General features: G+C 42.2%; 1 protein-coding gene and 1 long non-coding RNA gene across 2 annotated transcripts in view; both read left to right on the top strand.

Moving 5' to 3' along the window:
* Window positions 1–20239, top strand: part of LOC115165099 (uncharacterized) — a 32168-nt gene extending 11929 nt beyond the window's left edge. The window contains 3 exon segments of the mRNA XM_029718134.1: window positions 13239–13617; window positions 18171–18420; window positions 19917–20239. Of these exon segments, the coding sequence (XP_029573994.1) occupies window positions 13239–13617; window positions 18171–18420; window positions 19917–20036 (749 nt within the window). The 3' untranslated portion in view covers window positions 20037–20239.
* On the top strand, window positions 16462–18427 carry LOC115165154 (uncharacterized). Its single transcript, XR_003870079.1, has 2 exons — window positions 16462–17080; window positions 17757–18427. It is a non-coding gene; the product is annotated as an uncharacterized LOC115165154 (long non-coding RNA).
* Window positions 20240–20974: the final 735 nt, after the last annotated feature.

Raw genomic sequence — 20974 nt, 5'->3', positions numbered from 1 at the left:
GTCATTTTGCAGTTCCTAAGGCTTCCACTAGATGTCAACAGTCTTTAGAACGTTGTTACAGGCTTCTACTGTGAATGACAGTCAATTCAACCAGGTGTCTGGCTGAGTGCCATTAGATCATTCATGCGCGTGGCCGTCAGCGGGAGGTGATTTCTTTTTCCTTTCTGAAGACAAAGGATTTGTCCGGTTAGAATATTATCGAAGATGTATGATAAAAACATCCTAAAGATTGATGCTATACATCGTTTGACATGTTTCTACAAACTGTAGTATAACTTTTTTGACTTTTCGTCTCAACAAAATGTGCGAGCATGGCGCATTTGGTTAACTCAACTGAAAGGCGCGAACAAAAATGAGGTATTTGGACATAAATATGGAGCTTATCGAACAAAACAAACATTTCTTGTGGAAGTGGGAGCCCTGGGAGTGCATTTCGATGAAGATCAGCAAAGGTAAGTGAAGATTTATAATACTATTTCTGACTTCTTTTGACTCCGAGAACTTGGTGGGTAACTGTATAGCTTGCTTTGATGGCTGAGCTCTGTACTCAGAATATTGAACAATGTGCTTTCGCCGTAAAGCTATTTTGAAATCTGACACAGCGGTTGCATTAAGGAGAAGTGTATCTATAATTCTTTCAATAACTGTGTAAAGTTTATCAACGTTTATGATGAGTATTTCTGTAAATTGATGTGCTCATTCACCGGCTATTTTGGAGGCAATACATTTTCTGAACATCACACGCTAATGTAAAATGTTTTTTTTTTATATAAATATGAACTTTATCGAGCAAAACATACATGTATTGTGTAACATGAAGTCCTATGAGTGCCATCTGATGAAGATCATCAAAGGTTAGTGATTCATTTTAGCTGTATTTCTGGTTTTTGTGACGCCTCTCCTTGCTTGGAAAATGGCTGTGTGGTTTTTCTTGTCAAGGTGATGTGCTAACATAATCTAATGCTACGCTTTCGCCGTAAAGCCTTTTTGAAATCGGACAATGTGGTTGGATTAAGGAGAATTGTATCTTTAAAATGGGATATAATAGTTGTATGTTTGAGAAATTTGAATTATGAGATTTTTGTTGTTTTGAATTTGGCGCTCTGCTATTTCACTGGCTGTTGAATAGTGTGTCCCGCAGGTGGGGGGTCAAGTCCCACATACCCAAGAGAGGTTAAATAAAGGTAAAAAAAAAACAAAAAAACTCAGGGCTTTATGGTTCTCTGGAAAATAATGCAAGTCCATGGAAGGTCAGTTCCACAGTGTTCATTATTTACCATAGAACACATAGTCCCTCGTTGATTATCCCTGACATAACTTTATGAGCTGGATTTGCCTTCTTAGCAACAGTGGAAGCTGCTGAGGAGACGACGGCTCATAATAATGGTTGGAATGGAGTCAATGGAGTGGTATCAACACATCAAAGATGTGGTTTCCATGTGTTTGATACCACTCAATTGACTTCATTCCAGACATTATTATGAGCTGTTCTCCCCTCAGAAGCCTCCACTGCTTTGCAATTAGTTTGTTCGTTTTCAGTTGTTAGCATTTAGCCAACAGCGTCTAAGTGAATTTGCTATCAGTTTGTGCTAATCTGTTAGCATTCTGGTAATAGATGCCCACAGGCTTTTCTTGTGTTTTTAGCATCCCCTCATGTGCTATGCTGGTAATACTGTATGAGAGAAGGAAGGTATGACTATATGAAAATCTGGATACCGCCCAAGCCTAATCACCATACCTACCACAACTACCAAACCGACCTACCACACCTACCCACCACAACTACCACACCTACCTACCACAACTACCAAACCTACCTACCACAACTGCCTCCCACAACTACCTACCACAACTGCCTACCTCAACTACCACACGTACATACCACAACTACCTTACCACAACTACCTACCACAACTACCAAACCGACCTACCACAACTACCACACCAACCTACCACTACTACCACACCTACCCACCACAACTACCACACCTACCTACCACAACTACCAAACCTACCTACCACAACTACCACACCAACCCACCACAACTACCAAACCTACCTACCACAACTGCCTCCCACAACTACCTACCACAACTGCCTACCACAACTACCACACCAACCTACCACAACCACCATCACCACACCTACCACACCTACCATCACCACACCTACAAAACCTACCATCACACCTACAAAACCTACCATCACCATACCTACCTAACACAACTACCACACCTACGTACCACAACAACCACACCTACCTACCACATCTACCACACCTAACTACCATCATACATACCATCACCACAACTATCACACCTACCACACCTACCTACCTACCACAACTGACACACCTACCTACCATCATACATACCATCACCACACCTATCACACCTACCATTACCACAAATACCATACTATAATTACTTCACCACACCTACCATCATTACACCTGCCATCACCACACCTACCATCACCTACCATCATCACATCTACCATCACCACACCTACAATCCCTACACTTACCATCACCACACCTACCATAAATACACCTACCATACCTACCATCTCCACACCTATCACACCTAACATCACCACACCTACCATTGTAAATGTGGATGGTATGCTGCTTCATTCAATGATTACGGTATTGCAGAAGGTAGATACAAGAGTAGCCTGTAGTCTACATTAATAACGTCATTGAATGTGTTATAGTATCGTTTATATAATTGATGAATGAAATTGTAAATAGATCATTTCACTTATAATTCACTGTATCACAATTCCAGTGGGTCAGAAGTTTACATACACTAAAATGAATGAGCCTTTAAACTGCTTGGAAAATTCCAGAAAGTTATGTCATGGCTTTAGAAGCTTCTGATAGGCTCATTGACATAATTTGAGTCAATTGGAGATGTACCTGTGGATGTATTTCAAGGCCTACCTTCAAACTCAGTGCCTCTTTGCTTGACCATCATGGGAAAATCAAAAGAAATCAGCCAAGACCTTAGAGAAAAATGATAGACCTCCACAAGACTGGTTCATCCTTGGGAGCAATTTCCAAATGCCTGAAGGTACCACGTTCATCTGGACAAACAATAGTACTCAAGTATAAACACCATGGGACCACGCAGCCGTCATACCGCTCAGGAAGGAGACGCATTCTGTCTCCTAGAGATGAACATACTTTGGTGTGCAAAAAGTGCAAATCAATCCAGAACATCAGCAAAGGACCTTGTGAAGTAGCTGGAGGAAACATGTACAAGAATATCTATATCCATAGCAAAACGAGTCCTATATCGACATAACCTGAAAGGCCGCTCAGCAAGGAAGAAGCCACTGCTCCAAAACCGCCATAAAACGCCAGACTACGGTTTGCAACTGCACATGGGGACAAAGATCGTACTTTTTGGAGAAATGTCCTCTGGTCTGATGAAACAAAATAGAACTGTTTGGCCATAATGACCATCGTTATGTTTGGAGGAAAAAGGGGGAGGCTTGCAAGCCGAAGAACACCATCCCAACCGTGAAGCACGGGGGTTGCAGCATCTTGTTGTGGGGGTGCTTTGCTGCAGGAGGGACTGGTGCACTTCACAAAATAGATGGAATCATGAGGATGGGAAATTATGTGGATATATTGAAGCAACAACTCAAGACATCAGTCAGGAAGTTAAAGCTTGGCTGCAAATGGGTCTTCCAAATGGACAATGACCATTGTCCCATACTTCCAAAGTTGTGGCTGAGTGGCTTAAGGACAACAAAGTCAAGGTATTGGAGTGGCCATCACAAAGCCCTGACCTCAAACCTTTAGAACATTTGTGGGCAGAACTGAAAAAGCGTTGTGTGAGCAAGGAGGCCTACAAACCTGACTCAGTACTCCAGCTCTGTCGGGAGGAATGGGCCAAAAATAAAGACCCATTGAGGTCTAAAAGGAGTGTGGGGGGCCCTCATGTCTCCTTTTGTCCGTTTGAGGATACTACAGTCACCCCTGGTGGAGGATCTTGGAACACTGCTATTTAAGAGGTTGATTGAAAACCTTCAAAGGTGGTGGTGCTATGTTGCGTGTTATCTTGAATACCAATCAGATGTTTTGAGAACAGAATGAAATGGTGTAAATTTAACAGGTTGAACTTGTTGAGTACACTCTTCCAAAAAGGGGTTCCAACAGGGTTCTTGGCTGTCACCAAAGGAAAATCCTTTTTGGTTCCAGGTAGAACCCTCTGTGGAATGGAGCCCAAAAGTGTTCTACCTTGGCACAGAAGGGGTTCTACCTGGAACCAAAAAGGGTTCTCCTATGGGGACAGCAGAATAATCCTTTTAGGTTGTAGAAAGCACCTCTTTTTATTAGTGTAGGCCTATATTGCAGTGGTGGTTCAGTGGTTTTCTGTAAAAAAAAAAATGGTTCATTGGTGGTGGGGAGTTAAGATCATCTGAAATAATATGAAACATCCCCACTTTTAGCACACATTTACAAGCAGGCAAAGTAACCTGTGTGCTGAGGCATGTGTGATCACTCAACATTGACAGGACCGACAGAAAAAGACATGCTCACATGTAAACAAAAGATAACATGTGTCTAGCTTGCACCGTTATGCACCGTTATTAACCGTTATTAAGTGTGTCTAGCTTGCACCGTTGCAATGTTTTTAAGAGACTAGATACAAACAGCTAATCCTGTCACGTGAAATGACGCTGGAGAGACGAAGCAGGTACGGGGAGTCAAACATTTAATAAAGAACGGACATGGAACGAGACAGGAACAGCGTCAGCAACCTAGTAATACAAACAAAAAACAATTAATGCAGAAGCGGGGAACAGAGCTGGGGAACTGACAAATATAGGGGAGGAAATAACAGGTGGTGAGTGAGTCCAATATCGCTGATGCTCGTTACAAGGGAAGGCAGGTGTGCGTAATGAATGATAGGAGTGTGTGTTGCAAGGCAGCCTGGCGCCCTCAAGCTCCGGGGTGGGGGGGGGGGGGAGAGAGTGGGAGCAGACGTGACAAATCCTGGCTACCAAAGTAGCCAGTGGTGTAAAGTACTTAAGTAAAACTACTTAAAGTACTACTTAAGTCATTTTTGGGGGTATCTGTACTTTATTTTACTATTTATATTTTTGCCCACTTTTACTTTTACTTCACTACATTCCTAAAGAAAATAATGTACTTTTTACTCCATACATTTTCCCTGATACCCAAAAGTACTTGCTACATTTTGACAGGAAAATGGTCCAACTCACACACTTATCAAGAGAACATCCCTGGTCATCCCTACCGCCTCTGATCTGGCGGACTAACTAAACACAAACGCTTCGTTTGTGAATTATATCTGAGTGCTATCCGCAAATACATTTAAAAAAATGAAAATTGTGCCGTCTGGTTTGCTTAATATAAGGAATTTGAAATGGTTAACACTTGCACTTTTACTTTTGATACTTAAGTATACTGCTCAAAAAAATAAAGGGAACACTTAAACAACACAATGTAACTCCAAGTCAATCACACTTCTGTGAAATCAATCTGTCCACTTAGGAAGCAACACTGATTGACAATCAATTTCACATGCTGTTGTGAAAATGGAATAGACAACAGGTGGAAATTATAGGCAATTAGCAAGACACCCCCAATAAAGGAGTGGTTCTGCAGGTGGTGACCACAGACCACTTCTCAGTTCCTATGCTTCCTGGCTGATGTTTTGGTCAGTTTTGAATGCTGGCGGTGCTTTCACTCTAGTGGTAGCATGAGACGGACTCTACAACCCACACAAGTGGCTCAGGTAGTGCAGCTCATCCAGGATGGCACATCAATGCGAGCTGTGGCAAGAAGGTTTGCTGTGTCTGTCAGCGTAGTGTCCAGAGCATGGAGGCGCTACCAGGAGACAGGCCAGTACGTTCTGCTGCCTGCAACATCCTCCAGCATGACCGGTTTGGTGGTGGGTCAGTCATGGTGTGGGGAGGCATTTCTTTGGGGGGCCGCACAGCCCTCCATGTGCTCGCCAGAGGTAGCCTGACTGCCATTAGGTACCGATATGAGATCCTCAGACCCCTTGTGAGACCATATGCTGGTGCGGTTGGCCCTGGGTTCCTCCTAATGCAAGACAATGCTAGACCTCATGTGGCTGGAGTGTGTCAGCAGTTCCTGCAAGAGGAAGGCATTGATGCTATGGACTGGCCCGCCCGTTCCCCAGACCTGAATCCAATTGAGCACATCTGGGACATCATGTCTCGCTCCCTCACCAACGCCACGTTGCACCACAGGACTGTCCAGGAGTTGGCGGATGCTTTAGTCCAGGTCTGGGAGGAGATCCCTCAGGAGACCATCCGCCACCTCATCAGGAGCATGTCCAGGCGTTGTAGGGAGGTCATACAGGCACGTGGAGGCCACACACACTACTGAGCCTCATTTTGACTTGTTTTAAGGACATTACATCAAAGTTGGATCAGCCTGTAGTGTGGTTTTCCACTTTAAGTTTGAGTGTGACTCCAAATCCAGACCTCCATGGGTTGATATATTTCCATTGATTATTTTTGTGTGATTTTGTTGTCAGCACATTCAACTATGTAAAGAAAAAAGTATTTAATAAGATTATTTCATTCATTCAGATCTAGGATGTGTTATTTTAGTGTTCCCTTTATTTTTTTGAGCAGTGTATATTTAAAACCAAATACTTTTAGACTTTTACTCAAGTAGTATTTTACAGGGCGACTCTCACTTTTACTTGAGTCATTTTCAATTCAGGTATCTTTACTTTTACTCAAGTAAGACAATTGAGTACTTTTTCCACGACTGAAGCAAGCAGATCAGAGATGCCAAGGTGGCACCCAAGCATATGACATGTGTATATGTGCCACACACAAATATGTATGGTCATATTTTTGATGTTTTACTTCATTTGTTATCTGATGGAGCCATCCCTTGTATAATGTTCTAGACAACCCAGGTATTTGCATTTAAATAAATGTATATTATTACTGCTGCTAGGGGGAGCTGTGACGTCAATGGGGAGCGTTAGTGAGATCGTGAGGTCTTAGAGGTTTCTTCTTCAATCTTGGAGAATGCCTACTACTGAAAACGAATAACGTTTCTCCGTCTCATCATTTTACCCTATTAATTCAGTTACGTAATGTGCAAAAGTGCAATATGACCCTCAAAATATTGAGGTAACATGGTTAACTACATCGTCCATGAGTTTGGTCAATTAAAGAGAGTTTTAACAGAGTGATAAACTGGTTGGTATTTTCCCCATTGTAAGTAATGGAGGTTGGCTAGGTTACTAACGGTTTACACGTAAGAGAAGGGATCAAGATGGCGTCCGAACTTTCTGTACTTTTTTTCAACAACATTTTAGATCCTATTTGTTTTATTTTCTATCAACAAAGACTCAGTTTAGTTCAGGTAATAGATGTAAACATGTGATGTCACGATAAAATGTGATAATATTTTTACAAAAATAAACATTTAACAGTTTGCTAACTTGATGCTAACCAAATGTAGCTTGTCTAAGCGCTAGCTAGCTCTAGGATAGTTGATCTCAGTCAATGTTATCTTACATGTTAGTGGTTTATAATATAATGGTTGTAGCACCGTTTAGCACAGACCTCCAGTAATTTATAGCTTTTTCCAAATTGACACTGATAGTACAGTGAGTTATATGTAATGTGAATGTGTAGATGTGTGGTGATAGTTTTTTAACTGAAGACTTTTTATTTTTTTGATACTGGAATATGAAATGTGGAGATGTAATGCAACAATAGAGTTGTAATGGATACTTGGTTTTGACAACCAAAAAGATTAACAAAAGAGAACAGTATTTTAATACATCTTGGAGAACGCCAACTACTGAACACTAGTAACGTTTCTCCGTCTCATCATTTTACCCTGTTAATTCAGGTTTATCTGCTGACCACTATTTATCAAGGCTACTTGGTGATGATAATGATGTTTGTTCTACCAATGTTTTCATCATTTGACCTCACGTCTTGGTGGTTGGGGTATTTTATTTATTTAGTCCTTATAAAAACAAGCTGTTACTGTGTTACATCACATATGATTTCTGTTTCATAGTCGGAACAAAGACACTCCATGAATACAATTGATTCAACACTTGATTGTGGTGTTTTTAGTGGCGTTTAATTTTTACCTATAGCCTACAGTAACATAATGTAATGAAATGCTATTGTGTTATTTGAAGTCAAATAAAACTGGTATTCTAATGTTGCCCATGGCTTTCATAAACACAACCAAATGATTATTTTTGCGATAGCATATATGAAATGTTTTACACTGTTAGAATGTTGCAGTCAAAATGACTGCTCATCAGCTTGATGGGGGGGTCTTGAGGCCCAGCTGTTCCAGTGTTAACAGAGATCCTGAATCAGTCAGTTTGATTCTGAATCAGGAAGCTTTACTCTGAATCATGTGCAGTGTGACCACTGAGACTGAAGCCAACTCAATATCCAAGATGGCGTAGCAGTTCAGACGTCCTGTCGTGTCTCGTGTATATATATATTTACATGTTTTTTTCTTCACTTATCTTTTTACATTTTTTTATTCAAATACTCAACCTCAAAGCACTCTCCTGCAACCCGCCTCACCAATTTAAAAAAAATAAAAAATAATAAGAAAGTATTATTTACCTCATCTGAATTCCACAACAGAAGCTAGCCAGAGGTTAGCCATTTTCACTGGCTAACGTTGAAGTTCAGCTAGCCACGGTTAGCCGTCCTCAGCTATCCATTAGCTCGAAAAGCTATCGCCAGTTTTTGTACAGCGCGACTCAGACCAGAGCATATCGGACCTATTCTCTCTCCTTTCCCCGATTTCTACCGCAGGCTCTGGACATATACACCTGGATCTTGCAGCTAGCTAGCTGCTATCTGAGTGACTATTGGCAACGTCGGTCACGGAATTAACACACATTATTACGGAGCTAACCAGCTAGCCAGCTGAAGAGTTCCGTCAGCCACTCGTGGGCTATTCCTGAGCTAGCCAGCTGAAGTGTCTCCTGGGCTACAACTCACCTATCCTGACCCGTTTTACTGCCGATGCGGAGCCCCATCGGGTCTTCACGACTGGACCACCGACGTTATCTGCCCGAGGGAGTTGTCCAACTGGCCCCTCCGTCGCGACGTAACCTGATCGCCCATCTGCGGCCGGCTAACCGTTAGCTGTCTTTTCGGCTGCGATCTGAATAGGTCTATCGGACACTTTTCTTGGGCCACTATAACTAACTATTTTGCCAACTTGGACAGGTCCCCCCTTCCACACGGAACCCCACTAACCCACAGACGGAAACGCACGAGGTGGCTAAAAACAGACCTCCCTCCCATCTTCCACCAGCTTGCTACCTATGGCCCGGCTAGCTGTCTGAATCTCACTGGACCCTCTGATCACTCGGCTAAGCATGCCTCTCCTTAATGTCAATATGCCTTGTCCATTGCTGTTCTGGTTAGTGTTTATTGGCTTATTTCACTGTAGAGCCTCTAGCCCTGCTCATTATACCTTATCCAACCTCTCAGTTCCTCCACCCACACATGCTATGACATCTTCTGGTTTCAATGATGTTTCTAGAGACAATATCTCTCTCATAATCACTAAATGCCTAGGTTTACCTCCTCTGTACTCACATCCCACCATACCTTTGTCTGTACATTATACCTTGAAGCTATTTTATCGCCCCCAGAAACCTGCTCCTTTTTCTCTCTATTCTGGACGTCACAGACGACCAATTCTTATAGCTTTTAGCCGTACCCTCATACTTATTCTTCTCTGCTCCTCTGGGGATGTAGAGGTGAATCCAGGCCCTGCAGTGCCTGGCTCCACTCCTACTCCCCAGGCGCTCTCTTTTGATGACTTCTGTAACCGTAATAGCCTTGGTTTCATGCATGTTAACATTAGAAGCCTCCTCCCTAAGTTTGTTTTATTCACTGCTTTAGCACACTCTGCCAACCCGGATGTCCTAGCTGTGTCTGAATCTTGGCTTAGGAAGTCCACCAAAAACTGTGAAATCTTCATCCCTAACTACAACGTTTTCAGACAAGATAGAACGACCAAAGGGGGCGGTGTTGCAATCTACTGCAGAGATAGCTTGCAGAGTTCTGTCCTGCTATCCAGGTCTGTACCCAAACAATTTGAACTTCTACTTTTAAAAATCCACCTCTCCAAAAACAAGTCTCTCACCGTTGCCGCCTGCTATAGACCCCCCTCGGCCCCTAGCTGTGCTCTGGACACCATATGTGAACTGATTGCCCCCCATCTATCTTCAGAGCTCGTGCTACTAGGCGACCTAAACTGGGACATGCTTAACACCCCAGCCATTCTACAATCCAAGCTTGATGCCCTCAATCTCACACAAATTATTAATGAACCCACCAGGTACAACCCCAAAGCCGCAAACACTGGCACCCTCATAGATATCATCCTAACCAATGTGCCCTCTAATTACACCTCTGCTGTTTTCAACCAAGATCTCAGCGATCACTGCCTCATTGCCTGCACCCGTAATGGGTCAGCGGTCAAACGACCTCCACTCATCACTGTCAAACGCTCCCTGAAACATTTCAACGAGCAAGCCTTTCTAATCGACCTGGCCCTGGTATCCTGGAAGGATATTGACCTCATCCCGTCAGTAGAGCATGCCTGGTTATTTTTTTAAAATGCCTTCCTCTCCATCTTAAATAAGCATGCCCCTTTCAAGAAATTTAGAACCAGGAACAGATATAGCCCTTGGTTCTCCCCAGACCTGACTGCCCTTAACCAACACAAAAATATCCTGTGGCGTTCTGCATTAGCATCGAACTGCCCCCGCGATATGCAACTTTTTAGGGAAGTTAGAAACCAATACACACAGGCAGTTAGAAACGCCAAGGCTAGCTTTTTCAAACAGAAATTTGCTTCGTGCAACTCCAACTCTAAAAAGTTCTGGGACATTGTAAAGTCCATGGAGAATAAGAACACCTCCTCCCAACTGCCCACTGCACTGAGGATAGGAAACTCTGTCACCACCGATAAGCCCACTATAATTGAGAATTTCAATAAGCATTTTTCTACGGCTGGCCATGCTTTCCACCTAACTACCCCTACTGCATTCAACAGCACTGCACCCCCCACAGCTACTCGCCCAAGCCTCCCCCATTTCTCCTTCTCCCAAATCCATTCAGCTGATGTTCTGAAAGAGCTGCAAAATCTGGACCCCTACAAATCAGCTGGGCTTGACAATCTGGACCCTTTCTTTCTAAAATTATCTGCCGAAATTATTGCAACCCCTATTACTAGCCTGTTCAACCTCTCTTTCGTGTCGTCTGAGATTCCCATAGATTGGAAAGCAGCTGCTGTCATCCCCCTCTTCAAAGGAGGTGACACTCTTGACCCAAATTGCTACAGACCTATATCCATCCTACCCTGCCTTTCTAAGGTCTTCGAAAGCCAAGTCAACAAACAGATTACCGACTATTTCGAATCCCACCGCACCCTCTCCGCTATGCAATCTGGTTTCAGAGCTGGTCATGGGTGCACCTCAGCCACGCTCAAGGTCCTAAACGACATCATAACCGCCATCGATAAGAAACAATACTGTGCTGCCGTATTCATTGACCTGGCCAAAGCTTTTGACTCTGTTAATCACCACATCCTCATCGGCAGACTTAGTAGCCTTGGTTTCTCAAACGATTGCGTCGCCTGGTTCACCAACTACTTCTCTGACAGAGTTCAGTGTGTCAAATCGGAGGGCCTACTGTCTGGACCTCTGGCAGTCTCTATGGGGGTACCACAGGGTTCAATTCTTGGGCCAACTCTTTTCTCTGTATACATAAATGATGTCGCTCTTGCTGCTGGTGAATCTCTGATCCACCTCTACGCAGACAACACCATTCTGTATACTTCTGGCCCTTCTTTGGACACTGTGTTAACAACCCTCCAGACGAGCTTCAATGCCATTCAACTCTCCTTCCGTGGTCTCCAACTGCTCCTAAACACAAGTAAAACTAAATGCATGCTCTTCAACCGATCGCTGCCTGCACCTGCCCGCCCATCCAACATAACTTCTCTGGACGGTTCTAACTTAGAATTTGTGGACAACTACAAATACCTAGGTGTCTGGTTAGACTGTAAACTCTCCTTCCAGACTCACATCAATCATCTCCAATCCAAAGTGAAATCTAGAATTGGCTTCCTATTTCGCAACAAAGCATCCTTCACTCATGCTGCCAAACATACCCTCGTAAAACTGACCATCCTACCAATCCTCGACTTCGGCGATGTCATTTACAAAATAGCCTCCAATACCCTACTCAACAAGCTGAATGCAGTCTATCACAGTGCCATCCGTTTTGTCACCAAAGCCCCATATACAACCCACCACTGCGACCTGTATGCTCTCGTTGGCTGGCCTTCACTTCATAATCGTCGCCAAACACATTGGCTCCAGGTCATCTACAAGACCCTGCTAGGTAAAGTCCCCCCTTATCTCCGCTCACTGGTCACCATAGCAGCACCCACCTGTAGCACGCGCTCCAGCAGGTATATCTCTCTGGTCTCCCCTAAAGCCAACTCCTCCTTTGGTCGTCTCTCCTTCCATTTCTCAGCTGCCAATGACTGGAACGAACTACAAAAATCTCTAAAATTGGAAACACTTATCTCCCTCACTAGCTTTAAGCACCAGCTGTCAGAGCAGCTCACAGATCTCTGCACCTGTACATAGCCCATCCTTAATTTAGCCCAAACTACTACCTCTTCCCCTACTGTATTTATTTATTTTATTTATTTTGCTCCTTTGCACCATATTATTTATATTTTAACTTTTAACTTTCCTCAAACTACAAATCTACCATTCCAGTGTTTTTCTTGCCATACTTTATTTACTTTGCCACCATGGCATTTTTTTGCCTTTACCTCCCGTATCTCACATCATTTGCTCACATTGTATATAGTCTTATTTTTTCTTCTGCATCATTGATTGTATGTTGTTTTACTCCATGTGTAACTCTGTGTTTTTGTATGTTGTCGAACTGCTTTGCTTTATCTTGGCCAGGTCGCAATTGTAAATGAGAACTTGTTCTCAACTTGCCTACCTGGTTAAATAAAGGTGAAATAAAATAAAATAAATAAAAAAATATGACTCCTGAGATCGACAGTTAATCAATTATAGTGTCTGAGAAAACAAACCAAATCAGTCAGTCTGGTCAGAGTGACTCAGTAAAACACTGAATCATTTGAGAGAGAGAGAGAAAGAGAGAGAGAGAGAGAGAGAGAGAAAGAGAGAGAGAGAGAGAGATTGTCCAGACAGACTGTATTAACACTCTTGGTTTGACCACAAGAGAAGAGAAAGAAAACCTTTATGAGCTGAACAGTATGCCAGTGGAAGGGAGGACAGTACCAGGTGACCCAATTGTGGTTTGTGACTATTTTGATTTCCATTGTAGCCAATTCAGTTGCAGTAATTCTATTACAGATTTTTTGGTAATTCCGTTACCAATTTGGAATTACGAATTTGAACCACTTAACAAAGTTGATCTCAGAAAAATCACTATAAGTCATTTTTATCTCTACCATTTCTTTCATTATAATCCCTCCTCACTGAGGGAGAGAAATGTGAAAATACCTGAAAGTTATGTGGGTTTTTGGTAACGGAATTAAAAGGCACAAGGGAATATTTCTGAAACTTAAAGAAGGTTAACTCTTTCTCTAAACCCAAATGTAAGTGTTGATATTAGTAGTCAGGGGTCTTTACGTCAACATGATTCTGTTTTTATGTAGTTCTGATATTGGACCTTTTAAGACTTTTTCTGGAAGATGTTTTCTAAGATCCCTTTTCCATGTTTACCCAGAAATCAAAGCCTTCACTGGTTGAAAAATGAATCTAGAGTTACATTTACCAAAAATATAGACTCTTAGATTTCATTTGACACCAAATTACACATGCTCCTATGAACATCACGTTGGTGCTCCTGGGTCCTTTACATGGAAATGCCCTACTGTAACTCTAGAGATACAATCTATCCCCAACTAGTAATAAAGTGGTCGGGCTGGTTTGCCACTGGCCTCTCCAGCTTCAGGCTGAATCACACCCATGATGAGACGAGGTTTACTGGAGACACAGGGAGAAACTACAGTCTGAATCACACCCATGATGAGAGGAGGTTTACTGGAGACACAGGGAGAAACTACAGTCTGAATCACACCCATGATGAGAGGAGGTTTACTGGACACAGGGAGAAACTACAGTCTGAATCACACCCATGATGAGAGGAGGTTTACTGGAGACAGGGAGAAACTACAGTCTGAATCACACCCATGATGAGAGGAGGTTTACTGGACACAGGGAGAAACTACAGTCTGAATCACACCCATGATGAGAGGAGGTTTACTGGACACATGGAGAAACTACAGTATGAATCACACCCATGATGAGACTACCTTTAAGGCTTAAAGGTTTGGTTAATGTTAGGGTTAAGGTTAGGGTCAGTTTTAGGATTTGGCTAGACGGGCTGTCAGTGGGATGTTGGTCCGAAAAGTCCATTTAGTATCTCCCTTCTCAAACCTGTCCTCCCCCTAACCAGTTCATATCATGTATTCCACCACCAGCACACCTGATTCACTAATCAGAGGTTTTGATGATTAGTTGACCAGCGGTACAAAGTGGACTGGATCTAGGTGAACTATGTGGAGGGTCTTCCAGGGACAGTACAGTACAGACTGAGAAGATAACAACAGTGTAGTTTACTCAACTCATTCACACTATCATGATTATTGTTTAGAGAGAAGATCAGCACAAGGGCATAAAGTGTAAGATATAGCAAGAGAGGACAATATGGTGCAAGGTAGCCAAAGTGGAATCAAAAGTCAAAGGCCTAATCATCAATCAAATATGAAATATAAAACCAAAATGTAATCTACATATAAAGACAACATGTCATCTACATGTGTTATAGAATAGCTCCCTTCTCACATCCCAGGTCATGTTTGTGTAGCGGGTTTCTTATGTACCACAGGAGAACCAAGAAATGAAGAGCGACACCACGGCTGTCTTTAAGGCTTTTATGTTGATCTGCAATAGTATTGTGAAAAGACAGGACAGGAACACATCAGTCTCCAATGCAACACCTGACAAGTTGTTCTACACAGGAGCATGAAGAAAGGTAAAACACATATCCTGTCTCACATCCCCAATACATTGCTAGGTGCTTTCAGTGTTGATAGTAGCAAAATACAACAACTCATGTACAAAACCACTGCAACACAAACAAGTTACAATGTAAAATCGCCTTATAGGGCATAAACTACATCCCCCATCATGCAACACCATCACTAGTCGGCAGCTCAGCTAGCCGTCTGCATCATAGAAAGAAAGTCATGCTAGCTAGCAACACTTTTAGCACTCTGTAACTATATTAATAACAACAATAAAACTCTGAAAGTTACGTGTTTCGATAGTCTCACGTCCCCTTATAACAATATCTACAGCATTAACCTTGGGACGTTTTATTTATTTCACGTTACGGACTTCTACAAAGGAGTAATCTGCAACCTGTACCTTTCTCTCTCAGTGTTTTCTCAGACTGAGGAGAACGGGAGCTATGGGTAGTACCAAGGTGTTTAGTAGGTGACGTAAGCACCCAGATAAAATAAAATACATTTAATGAAACAAAACTTGAAGATGTTAACATATTTCAGCTACTGTAGCTGCCTACCTAACATCAACAGGCATCACCAGTAGCGCAACAATTAAAATTAGAAACCAAAAGTAAAGTTCCTGGCGATCTGACTCCCCCCTTCTGTCTGAACTTGGAATATTCCTGTTTGCGTGCTTGGGCCACTGACCCTCAACCTGATTGTTCTGTTCTGCGTTGTGTACTATTCTAATAATTTGAAAGTTGCTGGAATAACCTTTTTAACTCTACTACATTTGGACTGGAACGTGACAACTCAACGGGCTATGCGCATCTCCCCAATAGCCTACAGACAACTTTCCTGAGTGCAATGTGATTAATGTGACAGATATGTACAGTATAATAAGCATAGTGAAGAAGGTAAAGATCCCACCTCTGACGCACAGCAGAGACATCGCTGCTGAGATTTCCCCTGGAGCAAGAGTCCCTCAACAATTTAAAAACACTCATTGCGTTTCAATGAATGTGCTCCCCAAACGCTTGTTGAATCGTAAACTATCCTCCCTCCCTTGGGACATTCAGCGGATGGATGATGCGCCGCTGCCATTTACTTGGATGAGAGGTTGGACGAACGCTCCTCCAGCTCACGATACGCAATGGTGGAGAACTACAGTGTGGTGATGTGTCGTTCACGAACGAACGGCTCTTTTTGAACGGATCTTTTTGTTGAACGTCGGGAACCGAAATGCATCGGTGAAAGATCCATTCATCTGGCTCTCTGATTTGCATACTGCTACTACTGCTTGTTGAGCTCAGATCAACGTTTTTCTGCAGATAAATTACAACATGATTGTCTAAAGGGGGTGAATCCTCACTGCAGAAACAATACATAGTGGGGAGAGCGGGTCAATCTGGTCCACGAGGATTTATTTCATGCTTAAAAACGACTTCTTCAATTGTTGACGCGCATTTCAGAATCGGACTTCATGTTAGCCTACCTTTTGGCTTTTGCATTGAATATTTGGTGCCCAAGAGTTGTGATTGTATGTTTGTTTGTACAGTTATGGCTGTCCTGTTATTATTTTGTGTACTCACTAAACACCCACATTTGTATTTGTGTGGGAAATGTTTGTAGTCTATGGTTGCTGTTTGTATTTCATTGAACTTTAGGTCCATACAAAGAGAAATCACACAACATAGACTACCAAATAACCTTAGGCAAAAATACACGAAATAAAAGTCAAGTGAAAAGGGTTATAAATGTCTTTATCAATTATGAGTAGCTCAACAATATCGACTTTTGGACACTGATGCCCAGGAGAACCCCTAGCTGTCAATCAAGCAGGCGCGGTCAACCGATTATGACGCTCAAGCGTTTCAAATGACGCAACAATACAGCTCCAGACCAGAGAAAGTTAATGCCAAAGATATTATTCGGTTCCACACTAAAACTGCGCTTTGACACGTGTGATTTGAGGTGAGTCAAATATTTACACAAGTTTACAATACATGAACCAACCGCTAGCCTACTTAGACTATAATTCTGTCATGGTAAGATAACACATGTGAACGTTAATGTATTTGAAATATTTTTCCTTTCTGTCATTATATAGCTAGCCTTATAAAATCCAGTTATTTATTATAGCTTTGTTATTTCTGTTGCTATCAATTACTCCATCTGTATCTACTCTGTCTGTCTGTCTGTCTGTCTTGCTGACTGACCTGTCTGTCTGTCGGAATATCTGTCTGTCTGTACTGTCTAGCCAGCATATGCCAGGAAGGTTCTTTCACACAGGCTCATATTCACAAAGTCTCATAGGAGTGCTGATCAATAATCAGTTTTGTCTTTTGAATCATATTAAACAAGTTTTGATGGACGGGGGGGACCTGATCCTAGATCAGCACTCCTACCCTGAAACACTTTGTGAACACAATCCAGGTGTACTGTGATTATGAAGTTGTGATGAGGTATTATTATATTACTTGTGCTGATGCATGATGGGTTGTAGGCTAGAGCTTGAGTACTGTATTGTGTAGACTATTTCTGAATTCACTGACCTGGTGAGTAAATGTTGTGTACAATGGCCCCATCTAGTGACAGAAACATAGAAACACACATTGTTGCTGAACGAAGGCATCTCTTTATTTTCCAGAAATAAAACTTGTAGACCTTTCCTGCAGTCTCTGAGGAGATGGACACTTCTTCTTCTGGACGATCTCCGTCTCCTACTGGGACTGTCTTCTTACCCCCTCCTATCATGTGGAACAGTCTGTAAGTCATTCATCACATAACCTAGCTCTGGTCCAGGGCATTATGTGCGGCTTGCTGAAGGAAGGCTCAGTGTCTGCAAGCTGTACGTAACGCCCTGGACCAGAGCTACACATTACCCACCTCTGGCCATCATGGACAGTCAACTCATTACATTCACGTACTGTAAGTCACAGTTGTGTGAGTTGTGTTATTAAAGACAGTTTAATTGCGCAGAGGTTTAATTATTATTTTAACGCTGTAATAAATTGTCTGAGTTCACTTCCTAAATAATGTGTTGACATTCATTTGCTCCCAGCTACCAGCAGGCAGAGATGGAGGTTCAGTTCCTGAGAGAAGAGAAAAAGACCTGTACAACGAAGGAAGCCCACATGCTTGAGTTGAGGGGGAAGGATCGAACGATCCGAAATCAGAAGAAGGAGATGGACAGACTTCAAGTCTGCCTCTGGGAGGAGGAAAAGAAGAAGAGAAATGGTGGAACGGAGAAGGACAAGATCATTGAACAATTACAGTCTGAGACAGACCATCTCAGATCCCTTTTAGAAGAGGTAAGGAGGAGAAGAAGAGTAGACAGGGGTCTAATGAAAGAGTGGAAGGTTGAAATCCTGAGCCAGAGAGAAGCAGAGAGCCAGCGGGAGGCAGAGAGACAGAGGGAGGCAGAGAGACAGAGGGAGGCAGAGAGACAGAGGGAGGCAGAGAGACAGAGAGAAGCAGAGAGACAGAGAGAAGCAGAGAGCCAGAGGGAGGCAGAGAGACAGAGAGAAGCAGAGAGACAGAGAGAGGCAGAGAGACAGAGGGAGGCAGAGAGAGTCACAGAAGCGAAGGAGAACCAGAAAAAAATGCAGGAGATCAAGAGACTCAATCATCTGCTGGAGCGACTGATGGTGGATCTACAACTGGCCCACGTAAGACATGTCATTGTTATTATTAAAAGGCAGTGTATATTCACCCAGCTGAAAATGAATGACGGTGGACAGCGGTACACTAACCCAATGTTAACTTATATGCCTTTCCTTAACGTTAACCCTTACCTTGACCTCACTGAAACTATACCTAACCTTTACCTTAACCCAACCCTAGGTCCTGAACCTAACCTTCATTTATCTCAACCCCTATGCCTTTCTTCTGCCGGTTGAATATCCACTTCCTTAGTAACATCATTACTGTTGTTGTTGTTGATAACTGTATGTGTGCAGGTTGTAAATAATTGCATTAGTGAAACATCATTTGTAGGAGTAATTTCTACAAGCATAAACATCAGAGGCAACATTGTTATAACATCACACAAATTGCAACGAGAATTTCTCAAACCCCTAACTGAATGGGCAAGCTAGTTGTGTGTTTGTATTTGTCCATAAAATGTCTCATAATTCTTTCAAACATGTCAATACATTAATTGACAATGAATTGTCCAGATGAATTGATCAAAATAACCCTGCTATTGATGTTGTCCAGTGTTTGATTCAATTACCTAGGTCTAGGTTGTATTACTATGTATCATTCTCTGCAAATCCTTTGAAAGTATGTCTTGGTCATAGATTATCACTAATTTCACCTTTTCAAATGAAGCAAGAGATAGAGAGATTGAGGCTATGGCAGAAAGTCATGGAGGATCAGCGACCAAGACTGGCCTGGAACAACAAACCTATTGAGACAGAAAGAGAGAGGGAAAGAGAGAGGGAAAAAGAGAGAGAAAGGGAGATGGAAAGGGAGAGAAAAGCAGAATTGGAAAGACAAGAAATGAAGAAGAAAGTGAAACAGGCAGAAGAAACGATAAAAGCGTTAGAACGAGAGATTGAGAGATTGAAAGAGATGGAAAAGGAAATCATATTTGAAAGAGAAAGAGACATGCGTATTGCAGAGAACGAGAAAGTCAAACTGGTTAACAGAAAGGTAAAAGAGTTAGAGAGAGAGGTTGAGAGACTGAAAGAAGATATGACAACAAAAGAAATTCAATACAAAATCAAATTTGAAAGAGCGAAAGAAGCATATAGAAGACAGAATGAGAGAGTGAAACAGGTTAACCAAAATGTACTAGTGTTAGACAGAGAGGTTGCGAGAATGAAAGAAGAGATTAGATTGAAAGACGAGACTGAACCAGAGAGAACATTTGATAGAGACAGAGAGAGAGAAAATGATTGGAGACGAAGTGAAGAGGAGATGAAAAATAGAGTGGAGAGAGAGATGGAGATGGAGACAGCCCTCATCAATGACAAAAAGACGTCTGAATTGGAGGAAGTCGTCAAGAAAATCAAGGTGCAGCTGATAGAAATAGAAAATATGGAAACAGAAAAAAATCAATGGAAACAGAACCAAATGGACATGGAGGAGAAGATGGAGGGTGAGAACAACAAACAGAAAGATGTAGAAAGAAAGAGAAGGGAGAAAATAACAAAACAGAGACACCAAGAAGATGAGAAGAAGAAGGAGATGGAGAGAGAAGAAGAAGAGGAGAGACGCAAACAGAAGCACATAGAGATGGAAGAGGAAGAACGAGAGAGGGAGAAAGAGAGACAGAGAGAGATCAAAAGAAAGAGAATGGAGAAGAGACAGAAAAATATGGAAAGAGAAGAAGAGAGACAGAGAGAGATTGAAAGAGAGCATGAAGAAGAAATATGTAAACAGAAGCAAATAGAGATGGAAGAGAAAGAACGAGAGAGGGAGAAAGAGAGACAGAGAGAGATCAAAAGAAAGAGAATTGAGAAGAGACAAAAAAATATGGAAAGAGAAGAAGAGAGACAGAGAGAGATTGAAAGAGAGCATGAAGAAGAAAGATGTAAACAGAAGAAAATAGAGATGGAAGAGAAAGAAAGAGAAGAAGAGAGACAGAGAGAGATTGAAAGAGAGAATGAAGAAGAAAGATGTAAACAGAAGCAAATAGAGATGGAAGAGAAAGAAAGAGAAGAAGAGAGACAGAGAGAGATTGAAAGAGAGAATGATAAAGAAATATGTAAACAGAAGCAAATAGAGATGGAAGAGGAAGAACGAGAAGAAGAGAGACAGAGAGAGATTGAAAGAAAGAGAATTGAGAAGAGACAAAAAAGTATGGAAAGAGAGCAAGAGAGACAGAGAGAGATTGAAAGAGAGCATGAAGAAGAAAGA

Source organism: Salmo trutta, chromosome 27 (assembly GCF_901001165.1).
Source record: "Salmo trutta chromosome 27, fSalTru1.1, whole genome shotgun sequence".
Classification (NCBI taxonomy): domain Eukaryota; kingdom Metazoa; phylum Chordata; class Actinopteri; order Salmoniformes; family Salmonidae; genus Salmo; species Salmo trutta.
The sequence above is the reverse complement of the archived record's forward strand: the minus strand, read 5'-3'. Positions and strand labels throughout refer to the sequence as shown.